The sequence below is a fragment of the Eubalaena glacialis genome, chromosome 16 (assembly GCF_028564815.1).
Source record: "Eubalaena glacialis isolate mEubGla1 chromosome 16, mEubGla1.1.hap2.+ XY, whole genome shotgun sequence".
In the NCBI taxonomy this organism is placed as follows: Eukaryota; Metazoa; Chordata; class Mammalia; order Artiodactyla; family Balaenidae; genus Eubalaena; species Eubalaena glacialis.
This window is the reverse complement of record NC_083731.1, coordinates 81,813,533-81,830,391: the sequence shown is the minus strand read 5'-3', so window position 1 is coordinate 81,830,391 and position 16,859 is coordinate 81,813,533. Positions and strand designations below refer to the sequence as shown.

The window sequence follows — 16,859 nt, the reverse complement described above, 5'->3', positions numbered from 1 at the left end:
TTACGATATAGCATCCATGAGTGGGAAAATTCCATTCTAGAATGTCCCTTTACTATAGACCTTACTTAATTCAGCTGAGCTAAAAATGTCCAAGACACTGTCATGGAAACAAGTCAGAAAATTCTCATTGCTAAATATATCTGGCCCCATAACACTACTTAGCAGGCTAGAACAAAGTGGTATTAGACTATTAGCAATAATATACTTCTTCCAAAAGTGATGTCACACCCTATTCACCCATCTTCATCTTATTCAACCCTGAGGCAAATCGGGCAAGATCCTGAATTTCTAGGTTAGGCAAAGTGAGCCAGAGACATAATGTGAATCCAAGCCAAGAGGCCAGCTTGGAGCAACAGTGATGCCCTGATCTTTGTGAAATTGCAACCCTCAGAGAGATTTGTATCTTCAAGAGATGGAATTTCCTAACTTAGCAGTGTGGAAACACTCAATTTATCACAAAACAAAATTTTTAAAAATACTTACTCAGCACCTTTAGCTAGCCAAAACATAGTCAAGAACTCAGGAAACAGACCCCAAAAACTCCTTGAGGTGACTTATTTAATCTAACCCTGTTTGTCTATTCATCTTGACTACCTATTTTTTTCCTAACACATAAAACATCAGTACTAGATGGAAGAGACTTAGATACACTGACGCCCTGAGAAATATCAAGCTCAAAAACTGACAGCAACAGAGAGGAAAGAGAAACTGGCCAAAGCATACATAAGAACTAAACATTAGAGTTACCTGGACCATTTTGCATGAGAATATATATTGTACTTTTATTATAGCCCATTGTAATAATTGTAGTTCATGAAAAAAAAGTGTAATGCATTTTGGAGAGATTTCCATTGCAATTAAATAATAAAAGTATTGGCTTTTTGAAGGAATAAGCTGCAGTTATCTGGCAAGTTAACTCATGTGTCTCTACCTCATTCCTAGAAAAGATCAGAAAAATGAGTTGTTAATATGTATTTTGGCTGCTTTGTCAAACCCTGGAAATCTCATCATATTCCTTTGTAATTACCCCAGCCTAACTCTCTTATACAATCATTTGGAAAGTTTAATATGCCAGAAATGACTTCTTGTGTTTTTCTTAGTTTTGTGAAATGTACATAACAATATCGGTTACTATAGAATGACTTGCCTTAGCTACACCGATTTTCAGTTGGTTGAGAATGAATTGAGAGACAACGTCATAATTAAAGCAACATTCTAAGGTTGTAGGAATTTCTGTATTAGGTCTGATTGATGATCCACTGAGCCAGTGTTTTCTTGCCAACAGGGACTTTTTAAAATTTTCATGTCAGTATTTGTCTCAATTCTGCAATAGTAGGCTATAACAAATGCTTCAATTTGGATAATGCTCTAGTACTTTTTAGTCACAAGAAAACGCTTTCACCAGTGGCTTCTTGCAGTAATTGCAGTAATATATAGTAATCCCATTGATAAATTCTTAACCAGTCAGCATAGAGTTAACCTTTATTGATAGACAGTACAGTCTTAAACTGGTGTCATACTACAAATTACCACATTACATTCTTCTCATAAGTACACCAGGACCATTACTTTATTGTCGCCTTAGAAAATTATTGCTTCCTTTGTTCTCAGTGGGGGAAAAAAAGGATGTATGCCTATTTGGTATAGGATGGTTATCTTTTTTTAAAAATAAACTTGAGTAATGTAACAATTCTAATTTTAGATTTTATATCTAGATCACAGTGGTAATGCACATAAAATATCTTCTTCATTATGACTTTAGATATTAATATTTAGTTTGGTCTTTAAGTTTTAGCAGAATCACTATTTTCAATCTTACTAGTGTTAATGTGCTCAATTCCTGTCATTAAGGGAAAATTTTTTTTTTTTTTTTTTTTGCCATTAAGTGATATTCACCCAGGGTCTTGACTTTTTCAAAGTCAATTAAGTTAAAATTAGATTTTTTAAGGTAAGTTTTTTGGATTAAAATCTGACATATTCATTTAAATAGTGATGATTGCTTGTAAGATTCATTCCAAAACTGCTCTCTCTTTATGTGATATAATTTCAATATATATATTCTTATACTCTCACTTTAATAATATATACTATACATTTTAAAGCAGAAGACTGAGTAATCATTTAGTTACTGTATTTACCTAAGAATACTAAACACTCTAGGCGTGGTCATTGCAAAGAAATTTATTTTTCCCTAAAATTATTTTAAGAGAAAATAGATTTTAAGTGCAAATAGATTTTTGGATTATTTTTATTTTAAAATAACATGTTTATGTCATGTGGGACTTTTTAAAGTAAAAGATAGCTATATTTATTTTTAAATGAGAAATAAATGGACTTTTAGCCACTAACTTGTGAGAATACTGAAATGGTGAGGTGTACAAATACCCTGCCTTTTCCTCCCTCTCCTTGTTTTAGTCACGGATTAGAAAAGGAAAACACACTTTCTAAGTATCATGTGATCTTTAAAACAATATAACTCTAACCTGTAAAGTTACTTTTTTCTTTTAAAGTCTCACATTTCAAAATTAAAACGATAGATTTTTTTTTTTTTAGTGTTTGGAAATAATTTGAAATAAAATATAATTTTAAAAAATCTAGTTTTTATAGATTTTATAAATTTTTATAATCTTGATTGAAAGTGTCACTTCCGTCGCTTTGCTATGCCATTTCTGCTTCCCGTCCTTCATCTGTTTCTGCCTAAAACCTCTGTTCACCCTTTACCCTAACATAAATCACCTCTGAAATCTTTGATTATCCAGCTGGAAAGAGCCCCTTCATTCTCCAGTGCCCCCGGAGCCTCTTCAGGTGTATTATTCACATAAAGGACAGTGTGAAATATGAGAAAGTGATCTGGCCTGGGGCATTTAACCTCCCTGAAGGACCAGAGAGATCCAGGCAAAGTCCCAGGCCCATGCTAACATACCTCATAAATAATAATACTGGTTATTATTAAAATTATTACTATTATTCATATGGCTCATGGTCAGTGCTACATTGTCTTATCTTTCCAGTTAAACTGTATACTGTTCTAAATAGACAGGGACTGCATTTCACAGCTCATGACTGTCTAAGGCAGCTACAAAATAGTGGAAATTCCTGGAATTCACATCAGAAGATCACAAAGTCTCATCTTTTTCACTTTGACCTTCCAATCTGTTTCTTCATTCATAAAATGGAAACGCATTCACTACCTATTTTCTGCTCCATTGCCTTCTTAAAACCTTTTTTTTTTGTATGCAGCAAACGTAAAGAAAAATCCATAAGTTGTTTAGAAAATACAAACAATTTTAACAAATTGTTACCAAATGAACACCATGTAACCTCCTGCATTCCAGCCGAGAATGAGAAAATTGCCAGCTCTCACAAAGCCGGTAACAGCCAACTTGCCAAACATACACCTCTTGCACTGCCTTTTGGTGACACCATATCTGTATGTTTACCACCTCCCTTATATGTCCTAAAATTTCTGCTTTGAGGTGTCAAGAGTTGCGATTCCAAACTTCTGGGATTCTATTAATTGGCCTTTAACTTTTATAGTCATAATTACCCTCTGTGATCATGCCTTGCTCCTAATTGATCCTTTGCAGAAACTCAGGCTGATAGTTTCAGGAAACAAAATACAATGAGTCTTAGAATGCTTTCCTTGTTTTTCCTTTTTTTAACCAATAGACAAACCAGCCATCTCAGAAATAGTTTGGATAACTTGTTTGTATATGTTCCTTTACCCTTAGGCACTTTGACAATCTGCTACTTTCCATCCACTTAGGATCTATTCTCTTTTTAAACTTTTTATGGTAATGTTGTTGTAATTAATGTTATTAATTATTAATATTATTTTACTTTCAAACAATATAAATACCTTAAGTTCCTTGGGGACTGTGTCTTTTTATTTGCAAAATCCCATACATGATTAGAGAGCTTATTCATCTTTTAGAGATGATTTGAATTTTCCCGTTACTAGATTTTCCTTCAACCTGAAAATATGTTTTTCAATAATCATTAACCTAAAATTATAAAAGAAGCAACAAAAGAAAACTGTGGAAATGGATGTAGGAATATTACTTGGCGTTATTTGCTATCATTGTCAGAAATGCCTGGCCTCCTATGTTATTGCTCATCTTCTCACAGTTGGATGCTTCGGGCCCTTGGGGTCTGTAAGTACCCGGGAAACTGCTAAGCCTGAGGAAATGGAGCTTTTCATCATGCTCAGTTTAAGAGCTGAACCATTTTGAGAGGCTCTAAATAACCTTGGATCTTCTCCCTAGCCTGAAGGAGACATTGAGCATCTGATAGAATAAGAGAAGAAAGGAGAAGATGGGACTCTTTACTAAATCCTCAATATCAAAACCTTTACAAGATGACAGCCATTGTACTTCAGCTGATTCGAAGGTCCCCGCCACTGTGCCCTGTCACTCTTAGATGCTGGGGACCTGCATTACAGTTACTTTCCTACCCATTATTTGATAAATCACTCACGTTCTCTTCTTAGATTCCCTGCTGTAAAGAAGAAATTTATGGCAGAGCTCAAAGAATTACGGCACAAAGAGCAGAGCCCATATGTTGTTCAAAGCATTATCAGCTTGATAATGGGGATGAAGTTCTTTCGAATTAAGATGTATCCGGTGGAGGACTTCGAGGCCTCTCTCCAGTTTATGCAGGTACTGTCTTGGGCAGGAGAACTAAGCGGCTGTCAGCTTGAAGCGTCTCCTTCCTCAGAGTGACTGACCTGGACTCTGAGAACCCATTCACTCGCCCATACGAAAAAATCCTACGCTTTTTCCTCAATAATTCATAAAGGGCTTCATAACCAAGTAATAGAGTTTCAGGCACTTAGTTTCATTTTTAAACTCATATCACCTTTGGAGTAGGGTGTACAGTGGAATCTTATTTGTAGACTTTTTTTTTCTCTTTTTTACCCATTGGCTGCATATTGTTCTGTCAATAAAATATAGCTGATTTTTTACTTTTTGAGATCGATAGCATTGAGTTGGCGATGTTAACATTTCCAGGCATCAGAACTTTAAGGAATGATATCTTTTTTATTCATACTATAAAAAGGAATCCATTTTTAAAATCTCAACTAAACCATACAGGTTTAGGTGTCTGTGACACAGTGTTCACCATTATGTACTAAAAAAAAGAATTATTGCTAATGAGGATTTCCCAGAATACACAGCTCTATTAGTTTTTCTGTGTGTGTGTGTGTGTGTGTGTGTGTGTGTGTGTGTGTGTGTGTTTTGTTTTGTCTTGTTTTGTTTTTTTGGCCACGAGGCAGGCATGTGGGATCTTAGTTCCCCGACCAGGCATCCAACTTGCGCCCCCTGCATTGGAAGCGCAGAGTCTTAACCACTGGAATGCCAAGGAAGTCCGCACAGCTCTATTAGATCTTATAAAACTTTAGTATCTAAAGGGATTTTTTTTCTAATGCTGCTGTGAATTAGATTTAGTGAGGATCTTAATAAAGAGTTTAGATACAGGGGTTATGAGTGTAGGTTGTACCACTTCATACCCACTAGTATGGCTATGAGCAAAAAGACAGACAACAGCAAGTTATCTGTTGGTGAGGATGCAGAGAAATTGGAACCCTCATACACTGCTGGTGGGAATGTAAAATAGCACAGCAGCTTCTGAAACAGTTTGGCAGTTCCTCAAATGTTTAAATCTAGAATTACTATATAATCCAGTAATTCCAATTCTAGGTATATAGCCAAGAGAAATGAAAATATATGTCCACACAAAAACTTGAATGCAAACGTTCATAGGAGCATTATTCATAATAGCAAATGTCCAGGATAGGCAAATCCGTAGAGACAGAAAGTAGATTAGTTGTGTAGGGCTGGAGGAGGAGCTGTGGATACAGAGGTTAGGGATGCCTGCTAACAGGTGCAAAGTTTCTTTCTGGGATAATGAAAAGGTTCTAAATTTGATTGTGGTGAAAGATGTACAATTGTGAATATACTAAAAGCTATCAAGTTGTATACTTTATAAGGGTGAATTGCATGGTGTGTGAACTGTATCTCAAAAAAGCAGTTAAAAAAAAAAAAAGAATATAGGCCCTGTATCAAATTTCTTGGGTTTGAATTCAAGCTTCAGCACTTACCAGCTCTGTGACCTTGGACAAGTCACACTTAACCCTTCCCAGCTTCACTTACCTTGTCTGCAGAGTGGTAATAATGACACTAACTTTGGAAGGTGGTTCTGAGCATTCTTGGCATGTGGTAAAGGACTCACTAAATGCTAACTATTTTTATCTCTCATGCTAATGATTTGTGTATCTATGTACTTGAATTAAGATTTGAGACAGTATTTACATATGTATGCAAAATAATGTAGGAAAAGGGCCACAATTCTGGGGACCATAAAGCTCCATTCTGTACTGGGAAACTCTCAAAGACTTCCCATGCTGGCAGTGCCTGTCTTGGACTGATGTCTTAGTATGATATTGATGTACTGGGAACCTGAGTAACTGTTGTTGGTGACGGTCCCAATGTGGACTGAAAATAAGAGGTAATAGCTGATACAGATATTAAAGTGTCATCACAAATACATGCAGCCTTGGACCTTTCCATGAAAACAACATCTAAAAAAGACCACAGTAAGTTACTACCCAAAAGGCCAGGAAGGGGAAAGGGGCTGGCAGAATTCTGGACAGGCCAACTCTTCTAATATATTATTCCCCGGGCAGCCAAAAATACCCTTTTGTAGACAGGAGTCCACAAGCAGAGACATCCTTGCTTAAGAAACTATTCCAAAGGTTTCTTGTCTGAGGTGGGGAAGGGAAGCATTCCAGACTTGCTCATGAAACTATCTGAATAATAAACGCCTAAAATGTCAGGGCCCAACAAGTAAACAGCTCTGTGCCCGGGGCTGTCAGGGCCTAAAATAAGGTTAATGTCTTCTGCCTCTCTTCCCACGGTTACCTTCTCTGGGGATCTGTGCTTGTGGGTTAATCAAGGCCCCAGGGCCCCCCACACAGTAGGTAGTCAATAGAAACTTCTTGCAAATGAGTCACTGAATGAACCAACCAGTAAGTCAGTGGATGAATGTCTGCTTGCTGGTTATAGATGCTTTGTCCTTTCAGCAAAGGACAAAGTGATTTTCAGTGATTTGGGGATAGAAGTTAGGGAGAGAGTGAGAAAACCAGCCTTGTAAAATGTCATTGGAAGATATTGTGAACTTAAATATAAATACTTGAATCCAGTGATTTTTTAATAGATTATGGAATATGCTGTGTTACTGGGTGTGATTAAATTAAGATCTGTTTGCTTAAATTTGCTTACATACATTTCTGTGCACATTTCAATCTTTCTCCCTCCCTTTACTCTGTTTCTACTTCTTAGGAATGTGCACATTACTTCCTCGAGGTCAAAGACAAAGATATCAAGCATGCCTTGGCTGGGCTTTTTGTTGAAATTCTTGTCCCAGTTGCTGCTGTGAGTTACATTTTCATTTTTAAGAACTTCTTCAAATTGGATTAGAGAAGCAACAATTTCATTAATATAATATAAACATGCATCTCTATTTCAGGCTGTTAAAAATGAAGTAAATGTTCCCTGCCTCAGAAACTTTGTTGAAAGCCTATATGATACCACGCTGGAACTTTCTTCTCGAAAGAAGCATTCCTTGGTTAGTAACTCTGAGAAAATTCAAAAGAAAAAACTGCAGAGACTAAAATTCCTAGGCTGAAATCTATTTGAGAGTCATAAGGGTTCCACAGATGGGAGAATTCCCTACAGCTTCCTCAAAGAGAGGTAGCATCTCAAATTTTGGAGCTTCCACCTATTATTGACCATGACTGAATCATGGTAACATAAGGGTATTAGACCATGTCACCTCAAGGACCCTTCTAGTCCTAAAGATTCCGCTGTTTATTTTCAAGATGGGTTTAACTTAATTTTTATTTTAATTTCTGAGTATTTTTTCAACCTGAAGGCTAAAGTTTACAACAACAGTTTCTTTTCTCAATTCCCAGGAATCTTCACTGGCTAATTCCCATCCTGATATTCAGAATCAAAATGGAACCAGGCAGGAAAGGGAGTTGGGACACAGATAGTTGGCCGTTGGAAAGATTCTCTGAAGGCTGAGAAAACAGTTTTGGGGAATGCTTTGGTACTGAAGAGCAGCATAGAAAAGTCTTTTAAATTACCACAACTTTTTTCCTCCATGGTAAATGAAGCTCTGGTTTATGAATCAGCAGGTGGTAGACCAGCTGTAATTGTGATAGTATGGAGGAAGCAGGTTGCTTAGGTAGCTGGTTTCTAGCATTGTTTATGCTAATCTTTAAAGTATGAACATTACCACCATTATTTGAGCAAATACTCAGTTGCTTTGCTGGCAGTGGTGACAGATTTGCTCATTTGTCTACATTCTGTGGTCGTTGTGACTGCTTGTATTTTTGTTTTTAAATTACTGGCTGGAATTAGAGTTGCACTCAATGGCAGTAATAGTTCAAAGTCAGTTTAAAACTAAGTTAACAACAACAACAAAATAAGTATGGATTGTTAAGCACTGAATCTCATTGTGGCAATAGATTTTTGCTAATTCAAGTTAATGGATGAGCGAGTTATATTTCTGTTTAAATCTTCACTAGCCCTAATTTTGGGGAGCGCCATAATCTGGTTCAGCAAAATGGTGGTGGGTTCTGCGTGTGTATTGTTTGGGTGGCTGGCCACAAGCTTTTCTGTCTTCTCCAGTTGCTGCGGGAAACCTGCCCAGTTAGGCAGGAAAAGCACGGTAGCACCTCTGTTTATTTGCACGTAAGCAGATTCCTCCTGCAGTTAAATTTGTCTGGGTGGAGTTTACCAATGCAGTAACATTTCTTTTAGGAATCTTCCTTAATTACAGGAAGATTGCATGCAAAGGAAAACACATACACCTACCTCTAAGACAGGGACAAACTGGTAGATGTTTATGAGCAAAAAAGCCAGTAACATTTTCAAAATCAGTGTGCCTTCCTGCTTTTTTTCCTGAGGATTGAGAGTGATCTACGATAGTTTGTTTTTAAAATTTATGAGTGAAGACTAAATCAGTGAATCAGATTTCCACTTACGATCCATGGAACTCACTCTCTACCCTCTACATAACTCTAGAGTATTCCATCCCCATCGTCCTCAGACAGCATTTGCAAAATAGCCACCTCTGTAGGGCACTTGTTGGGCCTGGGTGTGTTACAAAGTGTCCTGTTTATTCTGGCCCACACAGCACACAGGGGGAGATGTATGGGTGGTGGTTCCAGAGAGCGTGTGTTACCTGGTTGGTTGAAATAGACATCATCCTGTGACCTCATCTTCTTTCTCCTCAGGCCTTGTACCCGCTGGTGACCTGTCTGCTCTGCGTCAGCCAGAAGCAGCTATTCCTGAACAGGTGGCACATTTTCCTCAACAACTGCTTATCCAACCTTAAAGTTAGTATTTGTCGGCTCAGAAAAGTCTTTTATAAAAATATGTATGAGTCCGAGGCTGGTATGTGTGTTTCTGAGAGTGACTCCTGATGTCTGCAGGGGAAATGATCCTGTACTATTTTGGAATAATGAAAAAAATATTAAGAAGAGCTTTCCTTATTAAATATAGTCAGTTTTAAAAGGCGACTGGGGTTAAGAGAAATCATGTCAAATTGGGGGGGAGATCTTTTCTTTTATAAATTTTAATTTTCTTATTGAAGTAGAGTCAATTTACAATGTTGTAAAATCTTGTCTGAGAAGGATCACTTTAGAAGCTTTTTTTTTTTTTTTTTTTTTAATATTTATTTGGCTGTACCGGGTCTTAGTTGCAGCACGTGGGATCTAGTTCCCTGATCAGGGAGTGAACCCGGGCCCCCTGCATTGGGAGTGTGGCGTCTTAGCCACTGGACCGCCAGGGAGGTCCCTAAGAAGGATCATTTTAAAGGTAGAATTAAATGCCCCTCTATATGCATCTATGGTCACACTTTTTCTAGATGATTAAAAAAAGGGAGGCCACACTTCACTGGCAGAAGCTCACCTAAACCTCCTGCAGCCTTTCTCTAACCTCCTCCAGGCTAGGGAAATATTTGGGGGGGAAAACGTTCCATTCTGTGGGAGGATTGACCTAGTAGCAGAGAACACTTATTTCCTGTCCCTGTTATTTGTGATTGAAGATGTTCTGTTAAAGCCACGTGCCAGTCAGTCCTAAGCATTCACTGAACAACAGCTGTTCAGATGCTGGGTGACGTGAGGAACCAAGTCATGGTGCCTGAAACCGAGGAACCTACAGTTAAAACAACTGTAATGGTTAGCTTTAAAATTGGCTTTATAACTTTTAATGTTGTGAACATATTTTAAGTTTTAGTGACCTATTGATAAAAGACAACTAAATGAACACTGTTTCTAATATGTGCAAATAGCACATATTTTTCACAGTTCTCAGTTGTATCCAAAGAGTTGAATTCCTTTTACAAGGTTAATACTTGCTTCTTTAGAATTTTTGAAATGCACTTAGTTATAAAATGCTGTATGTGCTTATACATATTGCCTTGTCTTTTTTGTTCTAAGACCCTTTAATTTGGTGAAATGGTCAAGATTAATTATATTATTTTGGCATTTACCATATAATGACACAATAGTCTGCATTGGGGCTGTTTTAAGCACCAGCTATGTACTGGCTCTAAAAGCTGATTGTGAAATCCAAGATTAGAATCGTTTATTTTCTTCAAATTGGCAGGGAAATATAATAGCAGTGGATATAGAATTAGCTTTTAAGAATTCTGGAAAACACAGTGTTTTTCAGGGTATCAGCTATTATATAATGGCCACTTTCAGATGTTTGATTCAGGGATTTATCCATCTGTCAAACGCCTCCAACGCGTAACCCAATGTCATTTTTTTGTTATATTGGTCCATTTTTAAGTTATTCAGCTATTCCATTTAAATATTTTTTTCTTCTACATTTTACACAAAGAGGAAAAGGTCATTTTGTTCAAAACGAAACAAAAAGAGAAATGATTAAGAATGTTCATTTTTCTGTATATATTATGCTAAATGTGTTTGTGATGAATTTTAGTTAGAATCAAAATAGTGTTTTGCCTGACAATTTACTGTTGTGGCCAAAAAGACCAAAATTCTTGGTGTCCGGAGTTGCTTTTGAAATACAGCAGCATAATCTTACTTTGAACTTAATTGCTTTAAAGTTAGAATGTAGTTTGAAGGTCTGGTCGAAGCCCACCAAAAAGACTTAATAACAGGGTTACACACAGCCCTAGAGAAGGGCTGCACGCTGATGGTGTTTCCCTGTGCAAACATTTCAAGCATCAGGATTTCTCAAACGGAAAGGCAATAGGATCAGAAAGAGTAGAGGTGCTAGGGAATGTGCCGGAAATGGGAAAGATAGGGATGTCAGTTATATAAAAATTAGATCTAGGGTCCCTGTTCTCAAGGAACTTGGCATTTCATTGGGGGATATGTAATGAAGTTTCAAAATGCGTGATGCAGACAAGGAGGGATGTAAAAGTTGGGAGTAGGGAGTTACCTGTGCCATTTCTGGAGGTCTGGTAATCCATGAAGCATGAAAGAGGTAGTTATTAGGCAACGGAAAGGCAATGATATTTCACTTTATGGGTAATAAATTGTTGGAATTCACCTCCTCAAGGGTAAAAGATACAGAAAGATCTTTGATGAGTTACAATCGGAATAAAATTGTATCACACGTATTTAGAACTAAACCCAGTAGGGATTAAATGGGACCATTTAAAAATATACAGAAAACCTTCCAAACCTCCTCAAGTGTCCTCGACAGGGAAGAAATACCTGAGGAAAAACTAACATGGCTTTAGGAGTACACTTTGTCTTGAATGGCTTCAGTATTTTGTGGGATTTAGAGCCAAACATATCATTTCAGAAAGGACCACCAATCCAGCTCTTTCCTCTGGTCACCATCCCTTTTTCCCTGCACCCCCTCCCCTACTTGTCTCCCCATCCCCTATATGTACTCAAGTATAATGAACCCAGTGTTTGAACCTTACATGTTGAACTTGGTAGCCACCTTTGATGTGTTCTGCAGGGGAGAGCCATCAAGGTGGCAACATGACATAGAGCAGAATAGAAATGTGTGTGAGTGTGAAAAATCTGCTTTCAAAGTAAACAAGCTCTCAGATGCAATGCTCATTTAACGTCAGTGCCCTGGTTTATCCTCAGCGTCAGTCTGTCAGAAGCAGGCTGCTTTGGTAACACAAACGTGAAGTCTTTATTTACACTTGTTAACTCGGTCAACCACGTATTAGCAATAGACCCTTGTAAAGTGGTGAGAAGTTTACAACACCTTCTCACCACGACCTTGACATCTTTCAGGAACCCCTGGTAAGTAGTGACCAATACTTTTTTCTTCTGTGTGTTTTATGTCAGAATCTGAACATATTGAGCTATTTTAAAATGTTACATTCCCTTCACATCTGCCATAATATATCTCATTCTGAAAAAGGGAAATATGTTTTGAAAAATTGACTTAATAGTACTTTTTTTTGTCATGAATCCCCATTTATTAATAGTTCTTTTAAAATGTCATAATTATTGTGCTCATAATAACTATGTACAAGTTTCTTATTCTGGAAAATGGATAATATAATTGGGAGAATCTTTAAATTTCCTTTTTCTTACAATAATGAGTATAATATACCAGTGAGGTCTTGATCACAGAAACAAACAAACAAAAAAAGAAACCTCAAAAGTTAAGAAATCTATTTACTGTATAATTAATAACAACATGTCTCATTAATTGGAGATCTGTTATGAGCCAGGCCAGCAGTAGGGCCTTTACATACATGTCATGGATTATAATGACAATGTCACAGGCTGCATTGACCTCCCCCTGTGCTTTCATGATATTAGTTATGTTTTTCTAAAAATTTTGCTCAGATAGCAATATTGAAGGTATATCATCTGAAGGGTAGGCATTAGTCAGCTTAGCTTCATAGTACTAGAAACCAAAGTACAGAATTAAAAAGGATTCTTCTTTTGTCTCAGTCACTATTTGCACTGGGACTTGAATGCATTCGCTTAGTCAGTTGGTCAACAATTCTTCACTAGAAATGTACCAGGCACTGTTCAAGGTGCTGGGAATAAGTGATGAATGAGATAGTAACACTCTGGTCTCTTAGACCTTGGAATTTAGTGGAGGAAACAGACAGGAAACAAGTAAACAAATAGATGAGGAAAAAAACTTCAGATAGTGATAACTGCTATGAAGAAAATCAAATAGGATATGATGATAGAGAATTACGGATTCAGGAGGGGCAGGGAAGAGGAGGGGACAAGGAAGGTCTTTTGCTTTCCACTAAGAGTCTCAAAGTTTCATTGCCATAAATTTTTTTGATGAAACTTGTGTTTGGCACTTAATATATCTTTGTGTGTAATAATCACTACGAAGTTAAAGGAGTGCTTTTTCTTAACTTTTCACATAAAAGTAAGGGTATTAATGATATCTTTATTTTATGAGGGGAAGGATTGAGTAATATATTAAGGATTCCACAGTCATTGCCTGAATGCATTAAAATGTATGGTACCATTTAAAACAACTACTATCCTCTTTGCAAATATCAAATGTAAGTGATGCAGTATTAGCTATTTAAATATTAATTTTCAAGAAATATTTATACTGCTTTAATATTAACTTTATTTCTATAAACTTGAGAAAATCTCTTATCTATGTTTCAGATCTGTCAAAGGCAGATTTCAAAGTGGAATTTATAAATTCTAATAGTGCACACAAATTGAGTCCAAAAATTAGTGATCAGATGACAGGTGTGTTACCTTCTGTGAATGCCTTATTTATTCAGCCAATGAATAGAAAAATAATCTCTGTAAATTTTTGGTACAGGAATTTTAGAGGTTATCCTGAACTATAGCACATATGTTATTTGGATAATACAGTCATCAAAAAGATTGAATTATGATCAGAGTAAATTGATTCAGGTATCAAAAGGAAGGAAGGTGTTGACTGTGATATACAAGGAAATATGAGAAAGAAATAGGTTTACTTCAATTGCTTTAGTTGCAATGGAAAAGAAATCTAGAAGAGTTTTGAGTATAACAAGATAAAAAGACTAAAATTATTTATTGATCTGTAATCAATGGATCTTTACCTCTGTGTGCATAAGGATCTCTAAGGAAGCCTGTTACAAATGCAACTTGTTGAAACCTACCTCCGGAGATTCTGGTTTAGAATGTCTGGGTGCAGCCGAGGAATTTGCATATTCATAAGCAGCCTGGGTGACTGGGTGCAAGTGGTCAGCTGATGGATCATGGGAAACATGGGTCTGTCCAATGACCCTGTCACTAGCCAAGTTATCAGTGAATTCAGTGCTCCCTACTTCTTACTGTTAACACTGAATTGCTTTAACTAAATCAAAAGCACAATTTAAAGAAGGTGGGCATGGTGTTGGGCAGGTTGACATGTCACATGAAGTCTTTCCGTGACCAGCACTGAAATGAGATGCAGGAGACCAGGGAAGATCCATTCTGAAACCTACTAGATTCTTGAACAGTTTTATCACTGTAACCTCAGAGCTGGTATAAATAAGTTGTTGGTTAATTAATTAATTGAGAAGCGTATTCCAGTGGAAGAATAGAATAGTCTTTCCATCTTGGAGTGGAGACTTTTGACACAGAAGTCGGTGGTTTGAGACATAGGTTAAAAGTGTCAAAATCCTGAAACTATATATCAAGACCTTGTTATGTTAGCTGCTGTTGACATACACAGACAATGAGGAAAATGTCCTGTTTTCAAGTAGAGTACAGTCTAGTAGGTGCCAGCAGCATACTTGATCAGCCTCCATATAATATTTCCACTGAAGTGGGAAAATTCATGTTTGGAAGACACCGGGGCCAGATTGCTTAGGTTCAGATGCTGACTCTGCCACTTATTAGCCCCTCTGGGCCTTGATTTCCTCATCTGTGAAAGGATACAATAACAGTATCAACTTTATGGTTCTGAGAATTAAAAAGCGTTAATATGTGTACAACTTTGATAACAACGCCTGATATAGTAAGTGTCCTGTAATATACACATTCCAGTTTCTGAGAAAACAGTCCTTACTGGACCAGAAGTCAGTTCCTATCCCACCTGTTATTTACTGGCTTGAAGACTTGAGCCAGTGATTTGGCTTCTGTCAATGACAGAATCTCCCAATTGATGTCATGGTCTATGAAAGTACTTTTGAAATATCAAAATGCTGTACAAGTGTAAGATGTTTAGTAATATCATGTCCATTAGCTTCAGCTACGTACTAAGGGTTGCCTTTTGTACAGTTTCTATATAAAGACATTTTGCTTATGCATCACGTTGTTCAGCTACTACTCACAGTTTGCTTTTTTTAAAAAAATTTGATATTTACTGATAACCTGCTGTATGGCAGTCACTGAGGGCACAGAGATGAACAACCCAAAATTCCTGGAGCGCACAGTCTGGTAGGAAACATATCAATACAAGTAAAGGCATAGAACAACATTCTAGAAGACAGAACAGGAACACTTGGTAATCTCTCTGGGATGGAGGAAGGAGTAGAGGGGCAGGGGAACGTAACAGAGGAGTGACACCTAATGAATCTTGCTGGGGAGTAGGAATTTTCCAAGTAAAACAAGGGTAGGAAGGCATTCCAGGCATTCGATGAATTGCAGAAGGGATGTTATGGCACAGAGCACAGTGGGGGTGGAGGCGGAGGGTGGTGATGGGGGAGCCAGGTCACCAAAGGCCCCTCATGCACCACATCATGGAATTTGGACGTCGTCCAGGAGGTGATTAGAAGCCACTTAAGTGCTTTAAATGCAGGGAAGTAAACAATCATGGTTGCAGTTTAAGAATATCATATGATAATGCCGAGAATGGAAGAAGAACAAGGGAAATCATTTTAGGAGAGAATTGCAGTGATCAGTGATATCACCTTGAAATGCTACAAAGCAATTACCGGTACAGGATCCACGGTTAAAACAAAATAAAAACTTAAGTCAGCCACTTGGCTCTTCAGTCTCTATGGGAGCAAAAATAGACAATCTCAAACATATTCTTAAGAGTAAAAGCACATCAGTCACAACAACATGCCCCCAAAAGATAATTGTGGGTAGGAAGACAGGAAAAAAGTGTAAAAGAAGTTGAAGTTAAACAGAAGACAGTAATATGAATCATTTAAACTAGAGATCTTAGTTAAGCTCCTAAATGAAAGTTAGATGTTACTTGCCCTACCTGGCCGTGATTCACAGTGTGAGATAAGGCACAAGAGAGAATTTTGAATGACACACTATGCAAATATGAATATAAAATACTTATATATACACCAATAAAGGGAAATTCACAAAGGAGGAGACATTCCCGCTAGAAAGGAAGCTCCCTGAAGTCAGAGACTAATCTCCTTTGTTTGCTGCTGAATCTGTACCTTGTACGTAGTAATAGTTACTATGGGCAGGAGCAGTGCTAAATTCCCTCTATGCGCTAACTCTCAGTTCTCCTAACACTCCTAGGAGGGAGGGAGGATTAGCATCTGCATTTCACAGTCAGGGAAAATCAGGCCCAGAGAGATTACAGAGGTTCCCTGAGGCTGGCCACACAGCTAATAAATTGCAGAGCAAGGATGGGTTTAAACCCAGGCAGTGTGTGTCTAGAGTCTGCTTTTAACCACTGTGTTAACATCATAGACATTTGCTGATCTGGAGTGATTAGAGGACAGATAATTAGAATTCCTGAAATTTTTAAATGATGGAATATTTTAAATGCAACTTTACTATTTTAGTAGTTTATTAAACTTCCTTTACGTAACCAAGACATTCAACAAGTTATAAGGTGTATCACTTGTTTTACTAACAGACAAAAAAAAATCTTTTATGTATACATGTATGCTTCTAAAATGTTGGGGTTTATTTT

At 37.2% G+C, this 16,859-nt stretch overlaps 1 protein-coding gene across 3 annotated transcripts in view; it reads left to right on the top strand.

Annotated features, from left to right (window-relative positions):
* The window catches only part of FRY (FRY microtubule binding protein), a 327,509-nt gene that overhangs the window by 169,115 nt on the left and 141,535 nt on the right, over positions 1 to 16,859 (top strand). For all 3 annotated transcript variants that reach the window (XM_061171162.1, XM_061171164.1, XM_061171163.1), the window contains 4 exons: positions 4,490 to 4,658; positions 7,341 to 7,433; positions 7,528 to 7,626; positions 9,302 to 9,403. In XM_061171162.1, the coding sequence (XP_061027145.1) occupies positions 4,490 to 4,658; positions 7,341 to 7,433; positions 7,528 to 7,626; positions 9,302 to 9,403 (463 nt within the window). The remainder of the gene's footprint in view (positions 1 to 4,489; positions 4,659 to 7,340; positions 7,434 to 7,527; positions 7,627 to 9,301; positions 9,404 to 16,859) is intronic.